Source organism: Botryllus schlosseri, chromosome 5 (assembly GCF_051294905.1).
Source record: "Botryllus schlosseri isolate E-star chromosome 5, Bs_hap1, whole genome shotgun sequence".
Lineage (NCBI taxonomy): Eukaryota > Metazoa > Chordata > Ascidiacea > Stolidobranchia > Styelidae > Botryllus > Botryllus schlosseri.
The window spans coordinates 17769321-17787390 of record NC_137240.1 but is presented as its reverse complement, the minus strand read 5'-3'; the positions used below and the strand labels follow the sequence as shown (position 1 = coordinate 17787390).

The window sequence follows — 18070 nt, the reverse complement described above, 5'->3', positions numbered from 1 at the left end:
GCGTTGTGGAAAATTATTGAAGATTCATTGCTTTAGTCGACACAAAAAAACATTCAACGCGGCAGATATGGTTACAGACAGTTGTGCAATGAACATATACCTACACGACCCCGGTCGTAGGAGTATAATCCACCACCTCTGGCGGCAGAATTGTTATATGATTCTCGAGTCAGATAGGCGAGGTTGTCGACGATAGATTGATATTTGCTGAAGGCTTGCGCGCCAAGTTTATTATGCTTTTGTTTAGCCGACGATGTTTGAGGGCAAATATATCATATTTCAACATATCAAACTGGACGCGGGCAACTCGTTTGAAACACCCAACGACCAATGAACAAAATTATCGCCGCAGCGTAACCGTAAGGCAGTTCAATCTAAGGGAAGATTAGATTGAACAAAGACATGCGGTTACTGGACATGTCAATGTTCCTGCTCTGATATTAATAGAAACCACAAAACCGACTGTCTGTCTACCTGTGCATCTTTATAGTTGTGCTAAATCAGGACGCTTTATTTCAACAAAAATGATTTACCGATTTCCTGCTTCTATTTCATCTAGCAACTACCCGTAGAATTGTGAACAACAATAGACTTGTGAATCAACGACGAATCCATTCGACGTTCATACAATAGACCAGCGAAAAGGTCGTAGGCCTAGCCCCACGGTGTAAGTTAAATAAAGTTGCCTGTCGTTTGTAATGTATAATCTCCGCTGCAGCGTGAAAATGTCATTGAACCTGACACAGTGCGCTTCGCGATAGACGATTCATATTCTACATACAACACTCTATCACTCAACAGCATTCAGAGATCTTCTGTCGAGTCCGAACTCTAAACGGTGTTATGAATTGATAGACAAGCAAGGCCATTGTAATTTGCTACAACACGCTTGGTGATCATTTGCTACCAGCTAGTGGCCATTTAATAGGGTTACCATAGCATTTGTCTTCTGTTTTGACTTTTTCGAAAGTGTCCTCGTACGACGCCTAAATGTCCTCTTTTTTGAAAATTTTGGTTAAATGCACGTGAAATTGGACTGAGATATAGGAAGTCAGCGCTCAAGTAAATACAATATGCTCCGTAGATGGCGAAGCACACATACATTTATAAGTTTGTTACGATTTTCTTCCGGTTATCAATATAACGAATTAATATTATCAGCAGTTGGAAGCATCTCCGTCACCACATTCCCAAAGATATGGTTAATCTTGCACATACTGGAAGCCATCTATGTAACCCGTAGTTACAGTGCGTTGTTGTGCTTCTCCCGCCTGTCAAAAAGGTCGCACACCCCATCTGTATGTAGCATCTGTTTCACAATTTCACCTAATCGAGAAGACCACAAGTCGAGATCATAACCAGTATGGAGGACGTGAAATTGGGTATGAATTCGCGCGATCAAGCCACTTCTTCCTGTTGAACAACCATTATCCGAATAGGCACTGCTGGTCTCAAATTAAAGTTGATGTGACCAAGAACAAAACGACCGAGAATGCCATTATCGAAATGGACACTACCGAGAATGCTATTACCGAGAATGGACATTACCGAGAAAATAATAAAAATATTCTGCGGCATTTAAAACGATGGAGTTTAGATCAATCGCGAGCGCGACGCACGATCACTACTGTCATGTATTGTTTCACCGCGCCATTGCTGCGCTAATATGCTACGAGCATAATTCATTTGCCCGAATATTAAAGCCATCGTGATGGCCCTACGATTGGGGAGGCTGGGTGAGACTTCCGGGGGCTATAAGTATGTAATAGCAGCTTCTGGGGGGCTCCGGCCCCCAGACCCCCTTTTGCACCTGCTGTTACCAACTTAATATTGGTATGCCATATGAGGCGGGGTTACGTGATGTGTAGGCTATATGGCACTATAACTCGGCTTTGAAGAAGCCCGGAATGTTGAATTGCTCTAGCTCCTGAGCCGTCTTTTATCATACGTTGTCAAATTATAAAATAAGTGAACCAGTTAACTATATAGCTCATGACTCCACGTTGAAGATGTATGGAGCGTGTATCGTGAAATAATAGAATAGCGATACAACTGCTGCAGGCCGAATAGACCCACACTTATCCGGAAAGCTATCGGCTGACATTAGGAATGGCCCATTACTAATGATCCAGCACATCACGTCAAGGTTTGAGCCAGGCGCTGGATTGGGTCAGACCTATTATTGCATGGTTGCAAGGAGACTACACACTACAAAACTATAAGTATCCTCTACTGCATGTGTCAGAGACTTGATGATTATCGGGATATGGGACTTTTCTAACAAATGCAGAGATTTGATGATTGACTAAAGAGGGGTTCCCTTCGACCAGGGGGTCCCGGGCGACCGCTCACCTCGCCCACCATAAAAGCCATAACTGATGATGATACTATAGATTACTAGCCTACGTAGGTTCTAGTGATGCGTTTCCAAATCCGTAATTTGTAAAACAAGTCAATCAGTGCTCGTGATTACTATGCGTCGTCGTCACCCATTAAAACGGACATGTAAAAAAAAAGCCGAAAGCTGAAATGCAAAGAAGGGTTGGCGCATTATATACTTGTTTACTGGAGTCAGGGGTGAACCCGTACTTTTAGTTTGTGCCGACCAGGTCGCCGTGTTTAAGGAGTATAATATGTTAGTCGGTCTTATGACAAAAACACGAAGACAGACACTCGGCCAAGGGAGGGCGAATCGCGGACGAACAGCAATCTTCCCTCACAATCTTATGTCACTAAGCTGCACAGTGCGCACAGCTCAGTAGGCAGCGACCAAGACTTCCCAGTATGCCAAATAAATGTGGATAGGACCATAGCGGTTTAAAGAGAATTTCAAATGTATAATCTTTAACATTGTTTCGACTTATGACGGAAAATAAATATTACTTTATGTTAATTAACCGTCACTGTCTCAGTATCTAATATCAACACAACCACTGAGCAGCATTTTTAACAATGTAATTCACTGCTTTCAATGCAGAAATAACATTAACACGGCCACAGAATACAGTTAAAATTTTTGGCCCGCCAACATATTGTATCGTTATGCTTCTCATTTGGCCCGCGGATAAATATATTTGCCCACCCCTGCGCCGGACTGTGATTACAAAACTTTTTCGGCTCGTGGCGCACTCGAAAACTTATAAAATGCTCGACGCACACTTGAAGAAAGTTGATTCAGAAGCAATTTTAAAAGGTTTTATTAATACGATGGTCATGTGAGATTAATACGACTAAACGACGTTGCTTTGTCGACAAACATACTCTTATTTCGTTGTCAATTCCACACTGTCTTTCTCGTTTATCGCTTTTAATTTTAGTTGAAGCAGAAATAGGCCCACTTTAATGTTCGCAAAGCCATAAAGGTACAAATGGAAATCAAAGTTTCATTGATTTCGCATCAATCATGGAATAGGATTCGGGAAGATACAGTGTAACACTAATCCGGATATCCTTCACATCCAGCTTCTCGGAAATACGAAGCTGCGATCAATTCACCGTAAAGTAATCTCGAAGTTGGTTTCGACGACACCATGCTCAGTATAAGCTCATTTTGCGAGAAGATATCCGCAACGAAGTGGCGATTGTACATCACATCGATTGCTTTTAGTCTAGTCCTAGCGCCAGAGTACAGTCTAGTAAGTTTACAAACGAGCATCGGCATAAAAAAATCGCTCGGATCGTCCAATGTGTTCGTATACTGCATGCTGTGCACCGTGTCCTTGTTGCTTTACGTTCCACTAGTAGCGTGGATTGGACGTAAGAAATGTCTGATCATCGGAGAAGTCCCGTCCGTCATTTACACCTTGGCGCTGCTCTACCAGAACATTTGGACTATGACAATCGCATCCGGTTTGATGGGGGTCGCGGAAAGTATCATAATGCCAGCTTCGTGTGCGATCGTCAACGCATTTTATAACGGTGAATTTGATGGCACTATCAGAAAACAGTCGACTTCAGTGTTTCTGACTGTTTTGGCGTGTGGACAGGCCGTTACGAGCATTGTACCCGGAATTATGCTTCACGATGTCGGTGTTCGATCGAATAATAGCAATTCATCGATGCGGGCGGGTAGTGGCGACTTTGAAATCTCGGACTGTGGAAGTAATGATTGCCCGATGGAGTATGCCTTCCAACAGAATTCGGAAAAGTTCCAGCAACTCATCCCTACCCGTGACTCGTTGGTGGTATTTTTGTGTTTTTTTGCAAGTCTTCAGACTTTCGGAATCATTGTGCATTGTTTTGCTATACCTAGCGACAGCCCCGGTACGCGTGCACCAGAAAATGAATCATTGTGGAGTAGTGAGAAGAAAAAACAGGATGTAAAGTCGCTATTGCGGGGCTCATTGTCAAAATTACTATTGCATATGCGTTCAAAGCTACGAATGCTCACGATCCCGGTTCAAATCCAATACGGGGCGTTCAGTGCATTTTTATGGTCCGAGTTCACGAGAGCCTACATATCCTGCAGCCTTGGAGTTGACCATATTGGCGTGTGCCTTTTCATAACGTACGTGGTTTCGTTCATCGTGAATTTCGCATTTTCCAGACTCACGTCTTCCGTGTCTATGCCGATGTTGTATTTTATGGGTCTTGGGTTCGAGATTACAACCTACATCGTCGCATACGTTTGGGAACCTGATGTCACTTCTCTGTACGTACCTTATCTGCTGGCTGGAATCATGGGAGTGACTCATGCTGCACGTCGAATAGTGTCTTACGTTACAGCAAGCGTTTATTTTGATGACATGGATTCCTCTTACATCGTTCAAACCGGGTGTGCCGCGTTCGGCAATATGATTATATACGCAATGGCCAGTGCTACATGCGTTTATGTGAAAATTTATTTTTTAGCGCCGCTTTCATTGCTATCGACGACATTTGCCACAATTGCACACTTCCGTTATTGGCAGTAAAAACCAGATGCGGTTACAGTAGTCATAGAGTTACCCAAGTAGAAGTAGAAGAGGAACGCAAAAATCTACTGGAATGCGAGTAAAAGTAGCGATTTTAAAAGCAAACTAAAGCTATTTCAAGTAGAGAAGGTGTGGCATATCGGATACAGGGGCACAATGGTACATCGTGAATATTCTTAAAACGCGACAGCAAGAATATGCATCCGTTGGGTGATTTAGCAGTGTCATATCAGCCGTAAAATCATTTGATTTCGCCGGCGTCGCTGTTTTTGTGAGACAATGGCAAGTTTCTTAATTTTGCTAACCTGCGTAAATTTACATCGCTACCGTTCAATCGTGTTTTAGGTGGGTATATCTCGTTTGTTCTGCTTGAAATTAGAACGCAGAGCAAAGCAGTTATTGATCGTACATAATTATAATTTAGGCGCAGGATTGCGATTTTAAAGTTTTTTTCTTGTCTTCAAGAAGTGGGTGGGCACAATGAAACAATTTGACTGGGGTACAATGGTCCACTGATATCCAAAGGATGTTACAAATATATAAAAATTGAGCAGAAGAGTCAGCAGAAGCAAGATCGTTACCATCACTCACTTAAAACATCCCTTTAAGTATCACGCAATAAATGGAAGACGGTAATGTTATTTTACCGCCCATTATAATCACGAAACGCGGCGAGCCGCGGCAACGATCTCTATAAGGGTTTAATTTTGCGATTCCAAGCTTGTGTGAATGTGATGTGAGCTGATGCCGTGTTATGTTTTTAATACTGTCCCATTTTCCCCACCGCCAGTAGGTTACGTTTTTCAACTGGCAGTGCTTCGGTTATTTCTTTGTATTTTCAAGTCATTCTTCCTTTGAAATCTGCGTTTTTTGTTCATCAATCGTTGTCCTAAAGTTCATTGGTATTTCTGAATTCGAAATAAAATTATGACTAAAAATGTGTTTGTACATTGTGCCCCACCCTGCCTTAGAAGTGTATTTGCTTGCTTCAAAAAATACTCGTGAAGATGGGCGACTTTGTGGTGTAAAATTCACACATATTCCGAAATTCAAACATATTTCGCGGAAAGAACAGCGAACATTCTGGACTTGACTTTAACGTTGTTGTATTATTACAGATTTCACAAATCGTTAACCTTTTTTTTTCTATTGCGAGAAATGTCTTCGTGGAACGCATAGCTATTAAGTACTTTATGAATCATTCGACTAAATGGACCCTGCCCAGATCATCTCGCAGAGAAGTAATAGTTGCAATCATCAATAATTCTTTCTTGTTAGTATTAATCATGGGCTGATTAGTCGTGAGCCTAATATGTTTCGAAATTTTTGCCTATGATAACAATTGTATATACATTTCGAAAAAAGTTCAGTTTTTTGTTAATTTGTTGGAAACGTCGAGGTGATACGAGGTGACAAAAAGGTTGAGAACAATTTAATTTAATGAATAATAGTGTTTACGGTGGCAAATTTCGTCACTTCGTATTGGCCAAATATCGTGTCCTAAGCATGCCTGAAGGGAGAGTGATGACCAGGCCGTGTTATTTTTGTCATTTCGGGAACCAAATGCCAAAACTAAAAATTTTAAAATGCCAAAAATAAGGCTTTTTGAAAATATAGATTTTTATGAAAGATTTTAATAAAAATGCCAACAAGAATTGGCAGGAGTTTGTATGAAACGATAAAAACAAGGGTGTAGAGCAGAATTCCTAAATTGGAGTCCGTGAATCCTTCGGGGTCCGCAGACTACTATCCACGGGGCCCATGAAACGTGAATGAAAAGGCCAAAATTCCAGTGAATAAAAATAGATTTACGACCAATCTGTGGATTGATCAATCCAGCGATTAGGAAATATAGATGATATCCAGCGATTAGGAAGTAGATGTTATATGGCGATCAGGAAGTAGATGATCTCTGCACGCCAAAGCAGTAATTAGCATATTTCGAAATCTGTGATGGCGGGCCCTAATTTTAAAATTTAGCGCGATTACTAGGCATTTTCCTGTTGTTAATGCTCATGCATTTTGTTACATCATGCAGCCGCCACGCGCGTCCCATGCAGCATTTAGCTCAATGTGCGTATACCAAATTCCATTCCCCTTTATCTTGCAATTGAAAACTGTCTGCATTGTTCAATGTTCATTGTTTTATAACTATGATAGGTTGTGCCACGTTTTCCGATAGGGACATAGCTTTATCAATGAACAGACATAGCGCAAATTGCCTCCAGATCTATACGTACCACACACACATATATACATTGGGTCATTTCCTAGTTTTTCATTGCCGGGTGGACAATTTTTCATATTATATTGATTATTAAAGTCCCTCATGATTTGTAACCATTGGCTGGGTAGTGAAGGCTGTGATCCAAACGTGTAAGAAACCCTTTTAAATTGTTATCATAAGTGTTGTGACCTATGGCGGTAATATTGCACGCATAGTGAATCGACTACTAAAAATAGATATTGCAGAAGCACTTAATTTTGTATCGGATGAATTTCGTCTCTCACATCGTTTTCAATTCGGATTTAAATTTTGCTGTTTGATGGCACTGTGTGGATCAGGGCCTTGGAGCAGTCGTAAATTTCAAACTGCTCAAGCTCTGGCTCCGGAGATCTCTTCTATGATGAATTAGCTTCGGGTCCAAGCTCCGGAGCTCATTGATACCACTGCTCCGGCTCCAGCTCCGGCTCCGGCCACTATGGTTCGGTTGTAGCTGTCGCAAGGAACCATCCTTTTGAGGCGGTATGCAAAGACCTGTGACGTGATAATTACTTCGTGTCGTCTGTCGACGACGTCATATCCGTACGAGAATGCAATTTACTCCATGCCATTGCATGCACAGTACTGAACACATGATACAGCATTAAACATTGACGTGATGTTTTCATACCGGTACTGCGCTCGTTAATATCAAGCCATAAAATCCAATTTAATCTTGAAATGGTGCGATTTGTTTTACTGTAGTTGCAGAAATGAGCGCATGTCGCGACCTTATCAGCAGAAATCCACTTTTACATCAGTGGAGTATAGAAGGTTCCCCTTCAAACGAATCGAATAAACTCAAAATTAGTGCCACTGACAATCTGGTGGTGCATCAATATTTTAGAACTTAATTCAACGTCGTGCACTGTACAAGTCAGTGACCAATTATTAGGGCCATTTAAAAGTCATTAAAGTCATATTTTTTTCTATGCATCAGTCGGTCGTGAAATCAATATTAACGCAAAAAGCGCATCCGTACGAGGTATATTAAGAAAGTTATGAAGTCATAAAAAGTTATATTTTCCTAGTGAGGTCATAAATCAGCTTTTTAAGTTATATAGTCATATTTTTGAGTTATAAAGTCATATCGCTGTATACTTTAAATAAAAAGTTCAAATTTAAGCGGTTACGCAATTAAGCACTAAGAAAGTAAGGCAATTTTTGATTGAACGAAGGCAAACTGTAAGACCTATATTTTATGAGGTCACACATCAACGATCCAAAGTTGACTAGTCTGTTAACAGAAATATGCCTCCACTACAATAATATTTCAAACTAAATACTCAAATGGAAAGTTGTACGATTTCGGAAAAGATCCACTTGAGCTCAAAAATTACATTGAGAAGCGATTGGACAAAAACGATCTGAAACAAATTATGGAGCTACAAAGACATGACGTTTCACCAGCGCTTCATGCAAAACTGCAGAATTGTCAACCCAAATCAGCGTACTACAATCATGGTTTAAAATAAAAATGGACGTGTATTACTGTTATGTTGCGTATGTTTCACTCTTTAGTTTCGTGAGTGACGTTTTTCGCAAGTAAAAATACAAGATTTTCATATAAAGTCATATAAAGTCATGATTTACAAATAATAAAGTCATGTTAATGATTTTGAAGGTCACATAAAAATGGCCCCACTAAATATATTGCAAGCTCGCAAGTGTCATTCCCCAACAATTCAAGAATACGAGTGTATCAAGCAGACAAGAACGAATACACAAAATTGATGATCAGAAATTGGAAAGCGCGAATCCAATCACTTATTGCCCTCTTATATTCAACACCATGGGAGTTCGGACACCATATTGACTAGCTCGCATCGCGGCAATTGTAGGCTATGCGGACTATAAGAGCGATCTGAGCTGATTCGATGTATTTCCCTATTCACGTTCGCAAATCGATACTGGAGTAAACGATCGTGCGCTTGAATGCAATGAATGAATGAAAAACTATCAACGAAGAACGTGCATTTGCTCGTCCAATCCAGAAAGGACACAATGTTTCTCGGCGTGCGGCATGCGCGTCTCTAAATCAACATGTGCGGCAAGGTCATGGTTATATCCTATGGCGTCGCCTATATATTCGTCTCATTACTAATTAGGTATATTGATCATCCCGTTTTGTGACATGCATGTTTTTCATTATTTTTCGAACCACACAATTGGCCATCGGTGTTGTGCTGATTACGAATTTGAGGGTATACCTATATTAAATTAATTACGGAGTAAGCGCGGCAAATCCAGCCTATCCTGGTTTGGCGCCCATGGATAAACTGGGTCACTGGTTAGTTAGAAAAGGTTGTGCCAACGAGGCAACAATTCTTTATTTTTTGAACGATTATCGTAATATTATGTGAATTCAGCCATCAGTAAAAGTATAGCACCCCATGAAATACATCGTATAGCCGGTGCTACTCTCCATAGAACCGGCTCCAGCGCCGGCTCCGGCTTCTCTTGAACTTTATGCAGAGCTCCGGCTCCTTGCTCCGTTTCCGGCTCCAAAGCCATGGTGTGGATACTGCATGTTCTGTGACTTCCGTTTCGTAAGAAAGACCAAACTAAGAGTTTTACATGGTTAATTCGAGTATATACGAATTCATGGCGATGCCAAAACTGCCAAAAATAGAATCTAAAAAATGCCAAAAATAATACGGCCTATGATGGCGCTTCATTTCCTCATTCCCAGAAGGGCGTGTGATAGAGATGGGATAAAGACATTGCTAATTAATGTAGAAGTAAATGAATTAAAAAAAGAAGGATCAAGATATAACACAGTAATAGAGCATCGTACCGAGGTGGATACCACATTGAGACACCGCACTTGACATCTTATTGTCTGATGGATGGCAATAATAAAAACGCCAATTGTACCAATTATGCAATACTCAAAAATTGGTATATCCTCAAGAGATATTGGCCATGTTGGGTGTAACATTTCTGAAACCAAGTTCCCGTGGATTACATGATTCGTTTCATGTATCACGTTGTATCCTAAAGTTACATGAAACGCACGTAGGCTATTAGTTGTAATTTGGGCTAAGCCGAGATATTGGCGATATTATGGAATTTTGGGTATAAAAATATTTCGAAACCAAGTTTTCTCTAGGTTTCCGTGGGTTAAAAATGGTATTTTTTGGTATCACGTTGCATAACTCTCTGTTTAGTTGTGGCTGAAGACGTTTGGCGTCCTTGTGGCGGCCTAGAAAATGAAAAAAAAATGAAAAGGTTAGAGCTGAAAAAGAGTACCGAATGGGATCCGAACCTAACACCTTACCTATCCCCTAGGATGGAGCAACAACTGGTCCGGTTAGGACAGGGGTGGGCAATTATTTTTCTCCGCGGGCCAAATGAGAAGCAGAAAATATGTCGGCGGGCCGAGTCAGAAATGTTATCTGTATTCTAAATTGAAAGCAGTTAATTACACTAAATGGTGTTCAGTGTATGTGTGGATATTGGGGAATGAGAAAGTGACGGTTAATTGCCAAAAGCAATATTTATTTGAGGTCATATTTGTAAACATGTTAAACATGATCAATTTTGAACTCTCTTTAAATCCATATCCACGTTTTTCTATCAATACATTAGAATGTATTAGGGATCTCCGAAACAGCCCGTCCTCAACCCCCAAACGTTGGTCTTCGGCCCCCCATAGAGTTATAAACCAAACTGTAAGGGTATTCGCCCCCAGACCAGTCCCCATCGGGATGCGCGTTTTTACCACTACTTCTGATCAAGAATTATTGTATTGACTAATTGGCAACGTTTTATGCCCTAATAGCGCGAAGCGCGGAATTTTCCCATGATTCATGATTCTATCGTTCATTAATATTGGTAATTGCATATATATTGCTATTATTTTTAACCTCTTCCGGCCCAAGTACCCAGTTTCTCAACTAGAGCTAGATAAAAATTTGAAAGAAGTGGCATAAATTTAAAAAAACACACTATAATTTAATACATTCACGAAATAATTTTTTGTTCCCTTCGAGTTCGCCCCCCTCTCCCCCTCCCCCCATTGGAGGGTTTGAGGTGCAGCAGTTACGGTCCTGGGGTCCTGGTTTCAGAGAAGTGCGAAGATTGCGGATATGGCCTTGTCGTTGAGACAAGCTTGCAGTTATTTCGAAATTCGCCGTCCCTTGATCGAGTCTTCGTGTTTTTGTCATAGAACCGACTTAATTTATACTCCTCAAACACGGCGACGTGCTCGGCACTAACTACTAAAAAGACGGGTAGTAAACACATATTTAGTCCTCCGAACCATCTTTGCATTTCAGATTTCGGCGTTCTTTTTTTTTACATCCTTTATGGGTGGTGATATGCCCATAGAAATCACGGGCACTAATTGGCTTGTTTTATGAATGTGGAAATGCAATTAACAATTTTTGAAACGCAGACCGCGCAATACGTAATGTGAAAATGGCAACAAAGAAGGTTCGGTGACTTCATGTAACTTCAATTGTAACGGCATAATTTGCTACATTGACTTTACTTTGAATCTGCATTAGGCATGTGAGGTATACGTATAGACCGCGTAATCGCAGCATGTCAATGAACACTTGAACAGGCTTGATAGTAAATGAATTTCCGGTTCAGTTTATACATACCATGGTTGTATGGTTTTAGTTCACGCAGCAACATTGAAAATTAAGTTTTATATTTTCAATTTCAAGCAACCTTTCGCGGGCCGCACAAAATAGCTTCGCGGGCCACATTTGGCCCGCGGGCCGCACTTTGCCCAGGCCTGGGTTAGGATGTCTCGCTTCTCGTCCGTTACCAATTAGAAGAGAACGCACAACAACTTTTTTGTTTTTACTATCATTCCGCTAGGCGGCGTCGGTACTCAGTGATACTCTCGCTGTGGCAACTGTCGAATAGCAGATCTCAGCTTTCCGGCAAGCCATCACTGGAAGAATTAGTTTGCTGCGTTCTTTCCCGCAAATTTAGTGTAATTACTGTGTATTTTTGACGTAACAATAAAACGCACCTCACTCAATTCAACACTGCCGCGTGACACGCGATTATTATTCAGGAAACTATCACATTCAGATTCATTATTGAAAATCACGAACGTGTCATCGACATAGCGATGGTATAAGAGCGGTTAATTTTCAATAATGATACTGAATGTGATAGTTTCCTGAATAATTTAAACAAATTGCATCCAGCATTGCAATTCACGTCGGAAAAGGAAATTAACAACCACCTGGCATTTCTTGACGTTCTTGTGAAAAAATGGGATGCTCAATTTCTAACCTTGGTTTATAGAAAGCCCACATTCTCATGTCATACCTTCCGATGGAACTCTGTTAGCCCAAAAAGTCGTAAAATCAATTTAGTCGGCACCTTGGTCCACCGGGCGTTGACGATTTGCTCTGAGGACAAATTGAATTATGAACTTGGGTACATACGTAAAATTTTCATTAACAATGGATACCCAGAGTATGTTATCAAGCGGCCAATAAATAATAAGAATCGGAATGATAATAAACCAAAAGTAACTTCCGAAGAAGTTTCTCGTGAAAATACGGATGTGATGTGTATCTATTATACATCAATCTACCTTAGATCGGCGCGGTTTCTTATCGATTTGAGAAACAGCTAACTTCAGCAGTCTACCGCTGTTATCGTGCGGTGAAAACCAATGTTGTTTTTACCACGATACCAATGTTTCCTGTAACCCGAAAGGACGTTCTAGAAATACCGCGGCAAGACAATGTCTTGAAGATAAAGACGTAGAATGGTTATAAAATAAGATTTGAGATTAGCATTACAGAAGATTTAAGATAAGTTTAACACACCATGATTGCTACACTATCGATATAAGGCAGTCTTTCGTGACGTTTATAGCACTCGTAACCCTCGTGATTTCAATAAAATTTCTCGTACCGCCTTTCTATTTTCAACACAACTTCTGATCGTGCCTATATTAAAATCAAAAAGACCATCATTGACATGAAATCGTACAGGAAATTTTTGATTTGAGTTAATCTGCCCAGAAGTTATCCGATTTTTGTTGGTTTACAAAATAATTCTACAATGGATCTCGTACACCCTGATTTGGTGCTTCGTACCCCCAAGGGCTCCACGGAACTCTGGTTAAGAAACCACGATATAAGGCAGAACTGGGCATTGTGCGACCCGCGGGTCAAATGCGTCCCGCGACGAGGGTCTGAGCGACCCTGGTAAATTTCCTTGGAATTTAGACTGTAAAATTTATTTATTCGTGTTCATGCGTGGAGAAAAACAATAGGCTGTGTAAAACTGATCCGGAAATGTGTTAACTCTGAAGTCTGATTTATCTGCACCGTATTACGTAATCGACGTACGTCGTATGAGTAATCCAGGCTCAAAAGAAAAACACTATAGCAAGTATACCGTGGCAATGAAAGTTACAAGTCACTGTTTCCACATTCAAGTACAAATCTTGTTTGTTGCCAGGCCTGTTAAAGGAAAGGAAAGGACGTAGTTTATTTTTGTCCTTGATGTTTTTGCGGCATATACACCGACTCATGATACAGATACACACGATCTGCGCATATGCATACCATGCGTGCATGATGTGCATATGCCGCCGGACAAGGAAGTGCAGATATAGCCTTTTTTATGGCTTTCTAAGTCATGCACCACCCCTCCATGCTATCCCAATAATGCATGAACACCAAGCAGGGAAGCCATGGATACCAGTGTTACTAATCAGGTCTTTGGTCTGACCCGGCCGGGAATCGAACCCACGACCTACCGATCAGCAAGCCGGACGCTTAACCATTACGCTATCTTGTGCTTTAAACTAACACGTCTTACGGTTATAAATCCTAATTCGTAAAATAATGCAATCAGTGCACGTGATTGACGGCCACATACTCGCTCACAAACGATGTTTTGTTAAGTATAATGAAAGATTTTTAACAAGATTTGGAGCACAACATATTTGTTTACTGAAGTCAGCCGCGAACCGGTCTTCTGAGATTTTGATGAGCACCGACTAGAGACTGCCCCCCCCCCCATATTAACGGATCCGAAAAAGGGGACATATAATCGGGAAAATTATTCATCTAAGTCTGATCGCTAGAGAATTTACTGAAAAATCGCTATTTGCCCGAGGTGGTAGCAGTGTTGGGATGACTCGAGTCAACTTTTTCGTATGACTTGACTTGACTCGAGTCGAGTCACTTTGCAAAAATGACTTGACTTGACTTGACTCGACGCTTCAAAAATGCGGATTGACTCGTGACTCGAAGCAAAATTTACGTGTCAATTTCGAGCCATCAATAAGTAAATGGTGTCGACTAAATCACTGTATCATATCTATATTCGGATTATTCGCGATACGCCGGTGACACTCATGAGAGCAACCAGCCATTCACTAATTGTACGTTTCCATTCTTTGCACAGCCGTCATTATGACCGCATATTATTTCGTCTCCGATCAGGTCACTGCCGTCTTAACACTCATCTATTCAAGATTGGTTGTATAGACTCCCCTTTGCGTTCCACATGTTGGGTCTCGATCACTGTATCGCATTTACTCATGATACGCCCTAAATTTGAGTATCATCGCCTTTTTTTGTTGGAACATTGTGTGAATGAAAACGTTGCTTTCTCTTTAGAAATCTATCAACCCTCCATTGTTTGACTATCCCAGTTATAAAATTTATTCTCTCCTGCGAACTGATTCTCTAGATATATATATATTGCCTCTTCTCGTCGTTTCATTGCAACTATTCGGAGCGTGGCTTAAAAAAACATCATCGGTTGAAAGCGACACTTTTTCATTATAATACCTGTTTTACTGTGAATGAAGAACATAATAATCTTTGTACAGGTCGTTACAGAATACAGATACTGAGACATGGGATACCATGCACAACTTTTATCAAGTATTTCACAGAATGAAAAGGAGTGATTTAGTAAACATGCAATAAAACTATTTTTTAGTGTGGTGCTGTTCTCTCAGATTTGCTTAACAACGCAATGCAACAGTAGGCTTGCAAGCTAAATTAGAGGTGGAAGTATGCCTTGGCTTTTGGTCGTCGGCTGAAAGTCTTCCTAGAAGCCTAAGAGAAATCTATCTACGTTATATTAAACTTGATGAAATAGGCCTACAAAGTGCCAGGAACACAAAATAGAGCGTTGCTCAAATGCCCAAGTCTATGAAATGGGCTCGCCATGCGGTCTCTTTTAAGAGGATTTGTCCTCTTTTTAAATAAATTGAAAGTGTCCTCGGAGGACGCCTAAATATCCTCTCTTTTAGGAATTTGTCCTTTTTTTCTGTAAAAAGTATTAAAATGCCATCAAAATCTCGACCTCGCCGCAGCGTCAGAGTTTCGTAAAAAACGGGTAAAACGTAGGCCGAGTCGAAGTGACGACCTTTTTTTAGTCAACACCACAGACGTATCGTAAAAGAGCTGGTAATTCGGGAGGCAGGTCAGAGTGATGACTTTTTCATTTTATTTATTTATTTAGGCAACACAAGTACTATTGATCGAAGACTTTTAAATTTATCCATTTTCTTTTCCGGTATTGCAGCTTTCAGAGTTTTTAAAAAGTGTCTTCGTTTTCGAATCTCAAAATATGGTAACCCCAGGTTATATGCATAACCGCCATTTTTCCCCAGACAATGCGAGGAAATATGGCACTATATCGAAATATATCAATCAATTAATTCACTGTCGTTAAAATTTTAGGTCATTTTCCATTTCACGGACGCCCAGGCGAGACCGCAGACATTTTCACTGGTTCACCCTTTTCAGACTATTGATTTTATTAAGTCGCCAACACTGAGTTTTGCTGTAGGCTAATGCCTTCGATCAAGTTTGCAGACCAAGAGGGTTTGGGATATGGTATTTGACTTGTTTGTGTTATGTTCGTGCATTTTACGTTGGTATCGTTTGTCTTCTATTTGTCTATAGGATTAGTAATTACCGCCAATCATTATTTCTTCGTGTGTCGTGCTTTGTATTTATACCCTGTGTTCTGTTGCCTACTGGTCTTTCGTTTACCTGTACTCTGGATCGCGTCGCTGCCTTTAAGTTACTCTGCTGTATAATATACTGATATCATATTGTAACCTCGTCGTCTAAGTTATTGTTCAACAAAGATCAAGAACATAACAGTTTGTGGGGAGGGAAGGGGTGGATTATCGCTTTATTGTTTGGCTTTGGCGGGAAATTATATCCGCATAGCGTTATTTTCTTGCTCCGTGCCGACAAAAAAGGCAAATGTCGACGGTCTTGTAAAGCCATCCGTAAAATTAGAGAGTACCAATTTTGACATCTCTGCAGGAGCTGAGAGTGAGATTATAGAATGTAAACGTGGAATGGCAACGACCGATTTTGCAGCTTCGTTACGCTTCGCTGAAGCTTTACTCAGACTTATTTTACGGCAGCTACTGTAGAATTTTTGGCAATCCAAAAGTTGTCTTCCAGAGCTCAGAATTTACTGAATCCGGTCTTGATCGAAAGCTACTGTCGCACTGATTTCGAAAATATCAATCAAAATATGGTCAGGCTCCGTACTTGGATGAAAAATCACCCTCAACATCTAAAATCTGCATTGTTCAGAACAATCGGATGACCGCTAAACAATGACCATAACGATGACCCAGTGCTGCTCTTCGATTGTTCGGACAATGCCGAGAATTCAGACTTGGAGGGCGAATTCTAAGCGGTTCAGTGCCTGATCATATTTTCATTTACATTTTCGGAATCAGTGCGACAGTAGCTTTCGATCAAGACCAGATTCATTAAATTCTGAGCTCTGGAAGACAACTTTTGGATTGCCAGAGATCCTACAGTAGCTGCCGTAAAATAAGTCTGAGTAAAGCTTCAGCGAAGTGGAACGAAGCTGCAAAATCGGTCGTTGCCATTCCACGTTTACATTCTATAGTGAGATGCTGTCAAAGTCAGAGATCATTAAAAATGCATGCAACATCGACTGCATGGCGGAGAAAGAAACTGAACTTGCAGACACATCCTGTAAATCTTGAGAGCGAAAATAATAAATATATTATGAAAACGATGCCTTGATTAATTTCACTGGTCAACTCATATTTTTAGGCAGACAAAGTAAGAGTGGTTATAGGGGTTCTGAACTGCACTGATTCCGAATATGACCTTGATTTTTTTTCGAATTGACTCTTGTTTTTGAAATAACCCATGGGGCTATTTTGACAAAAATCTCCAATTTCGCTGTAATGGTTAGATAGAAAATCGGCTCAGTCGTACTATAAAGTTTAGAAATTCAATCTATTTGGTATTTTTACGTACAGAAGACTGAACATACATCAACAGCACTATGTTCGGGGTTATTGTATTTATCATAGTTATAGACTTTCACGGATATCATGTACAATTGTACATAAATAAACTCCAGTCATGTATATAAGTATTTATACCTAGATACTAAAATAACATTGCATAAATTCAATCAGTTTTACGTCAACCAACATTTTGTTGACCAGTGTTGTTATTATTTATTTGGAAAATGAAAAAGAGTGACGCCTATCACCGTTAAGTCTTTGATATAATCCAAGAGTTTTAAAACAGTGTGTTGAGCCTGACTTGAACTCGATAGTGAACAGTGAACACTATGACTAGTATCCAGGGCTTTCGAGCCGGAGCAAGGAGCCGAAGCCCCGGGGCCGTGTATTTTCAACTGAGCTGGAGCTGTAGCCAGAGCTCTAAATAAAATTCTGATGGAGCCGGAGCTGGAGCTGGAGCCGGTTGTTTGAAAAGTAGCTCCGGCTCCGATCAATTTTATAAGATGCTATATGCTGATAAAATTTGACTGAATTCACAAAATTTTATGGTAATCGTTCAAAAAATTAAGAATAGTTGCCTGGCTGGCGCCAGCGTTTTAAAACTAAGCATGTTCAAATTGTTCATACATA

The 18070-nt window shown here is 40.5% G+C and overlaps 1 protein-coding gene across 1 annotated transcript; it reads left to right on the top strand.

The window, feature by feature from the left end:
* Positions 1-3307: 3307 nt before the first annotated feature.
* LOC145439282 (protein unc-93 homolog A-like) lies at positions 3308-6280 on the top strand. The gene has a single exon (XM_080316781.1). It carries the CDS (start codon positions 3531-3533, stop codon positions 4911-4913), a length of 1383 nt encoding a protein of 460 aa, XP_080172907.1. The 5' UTR covers positions 3308-3530; the 3' UTR covers positions 4914-6280.
* The last annotated feature ends 11790 nt before the right edge of the window (positions 6281-18070 follow it).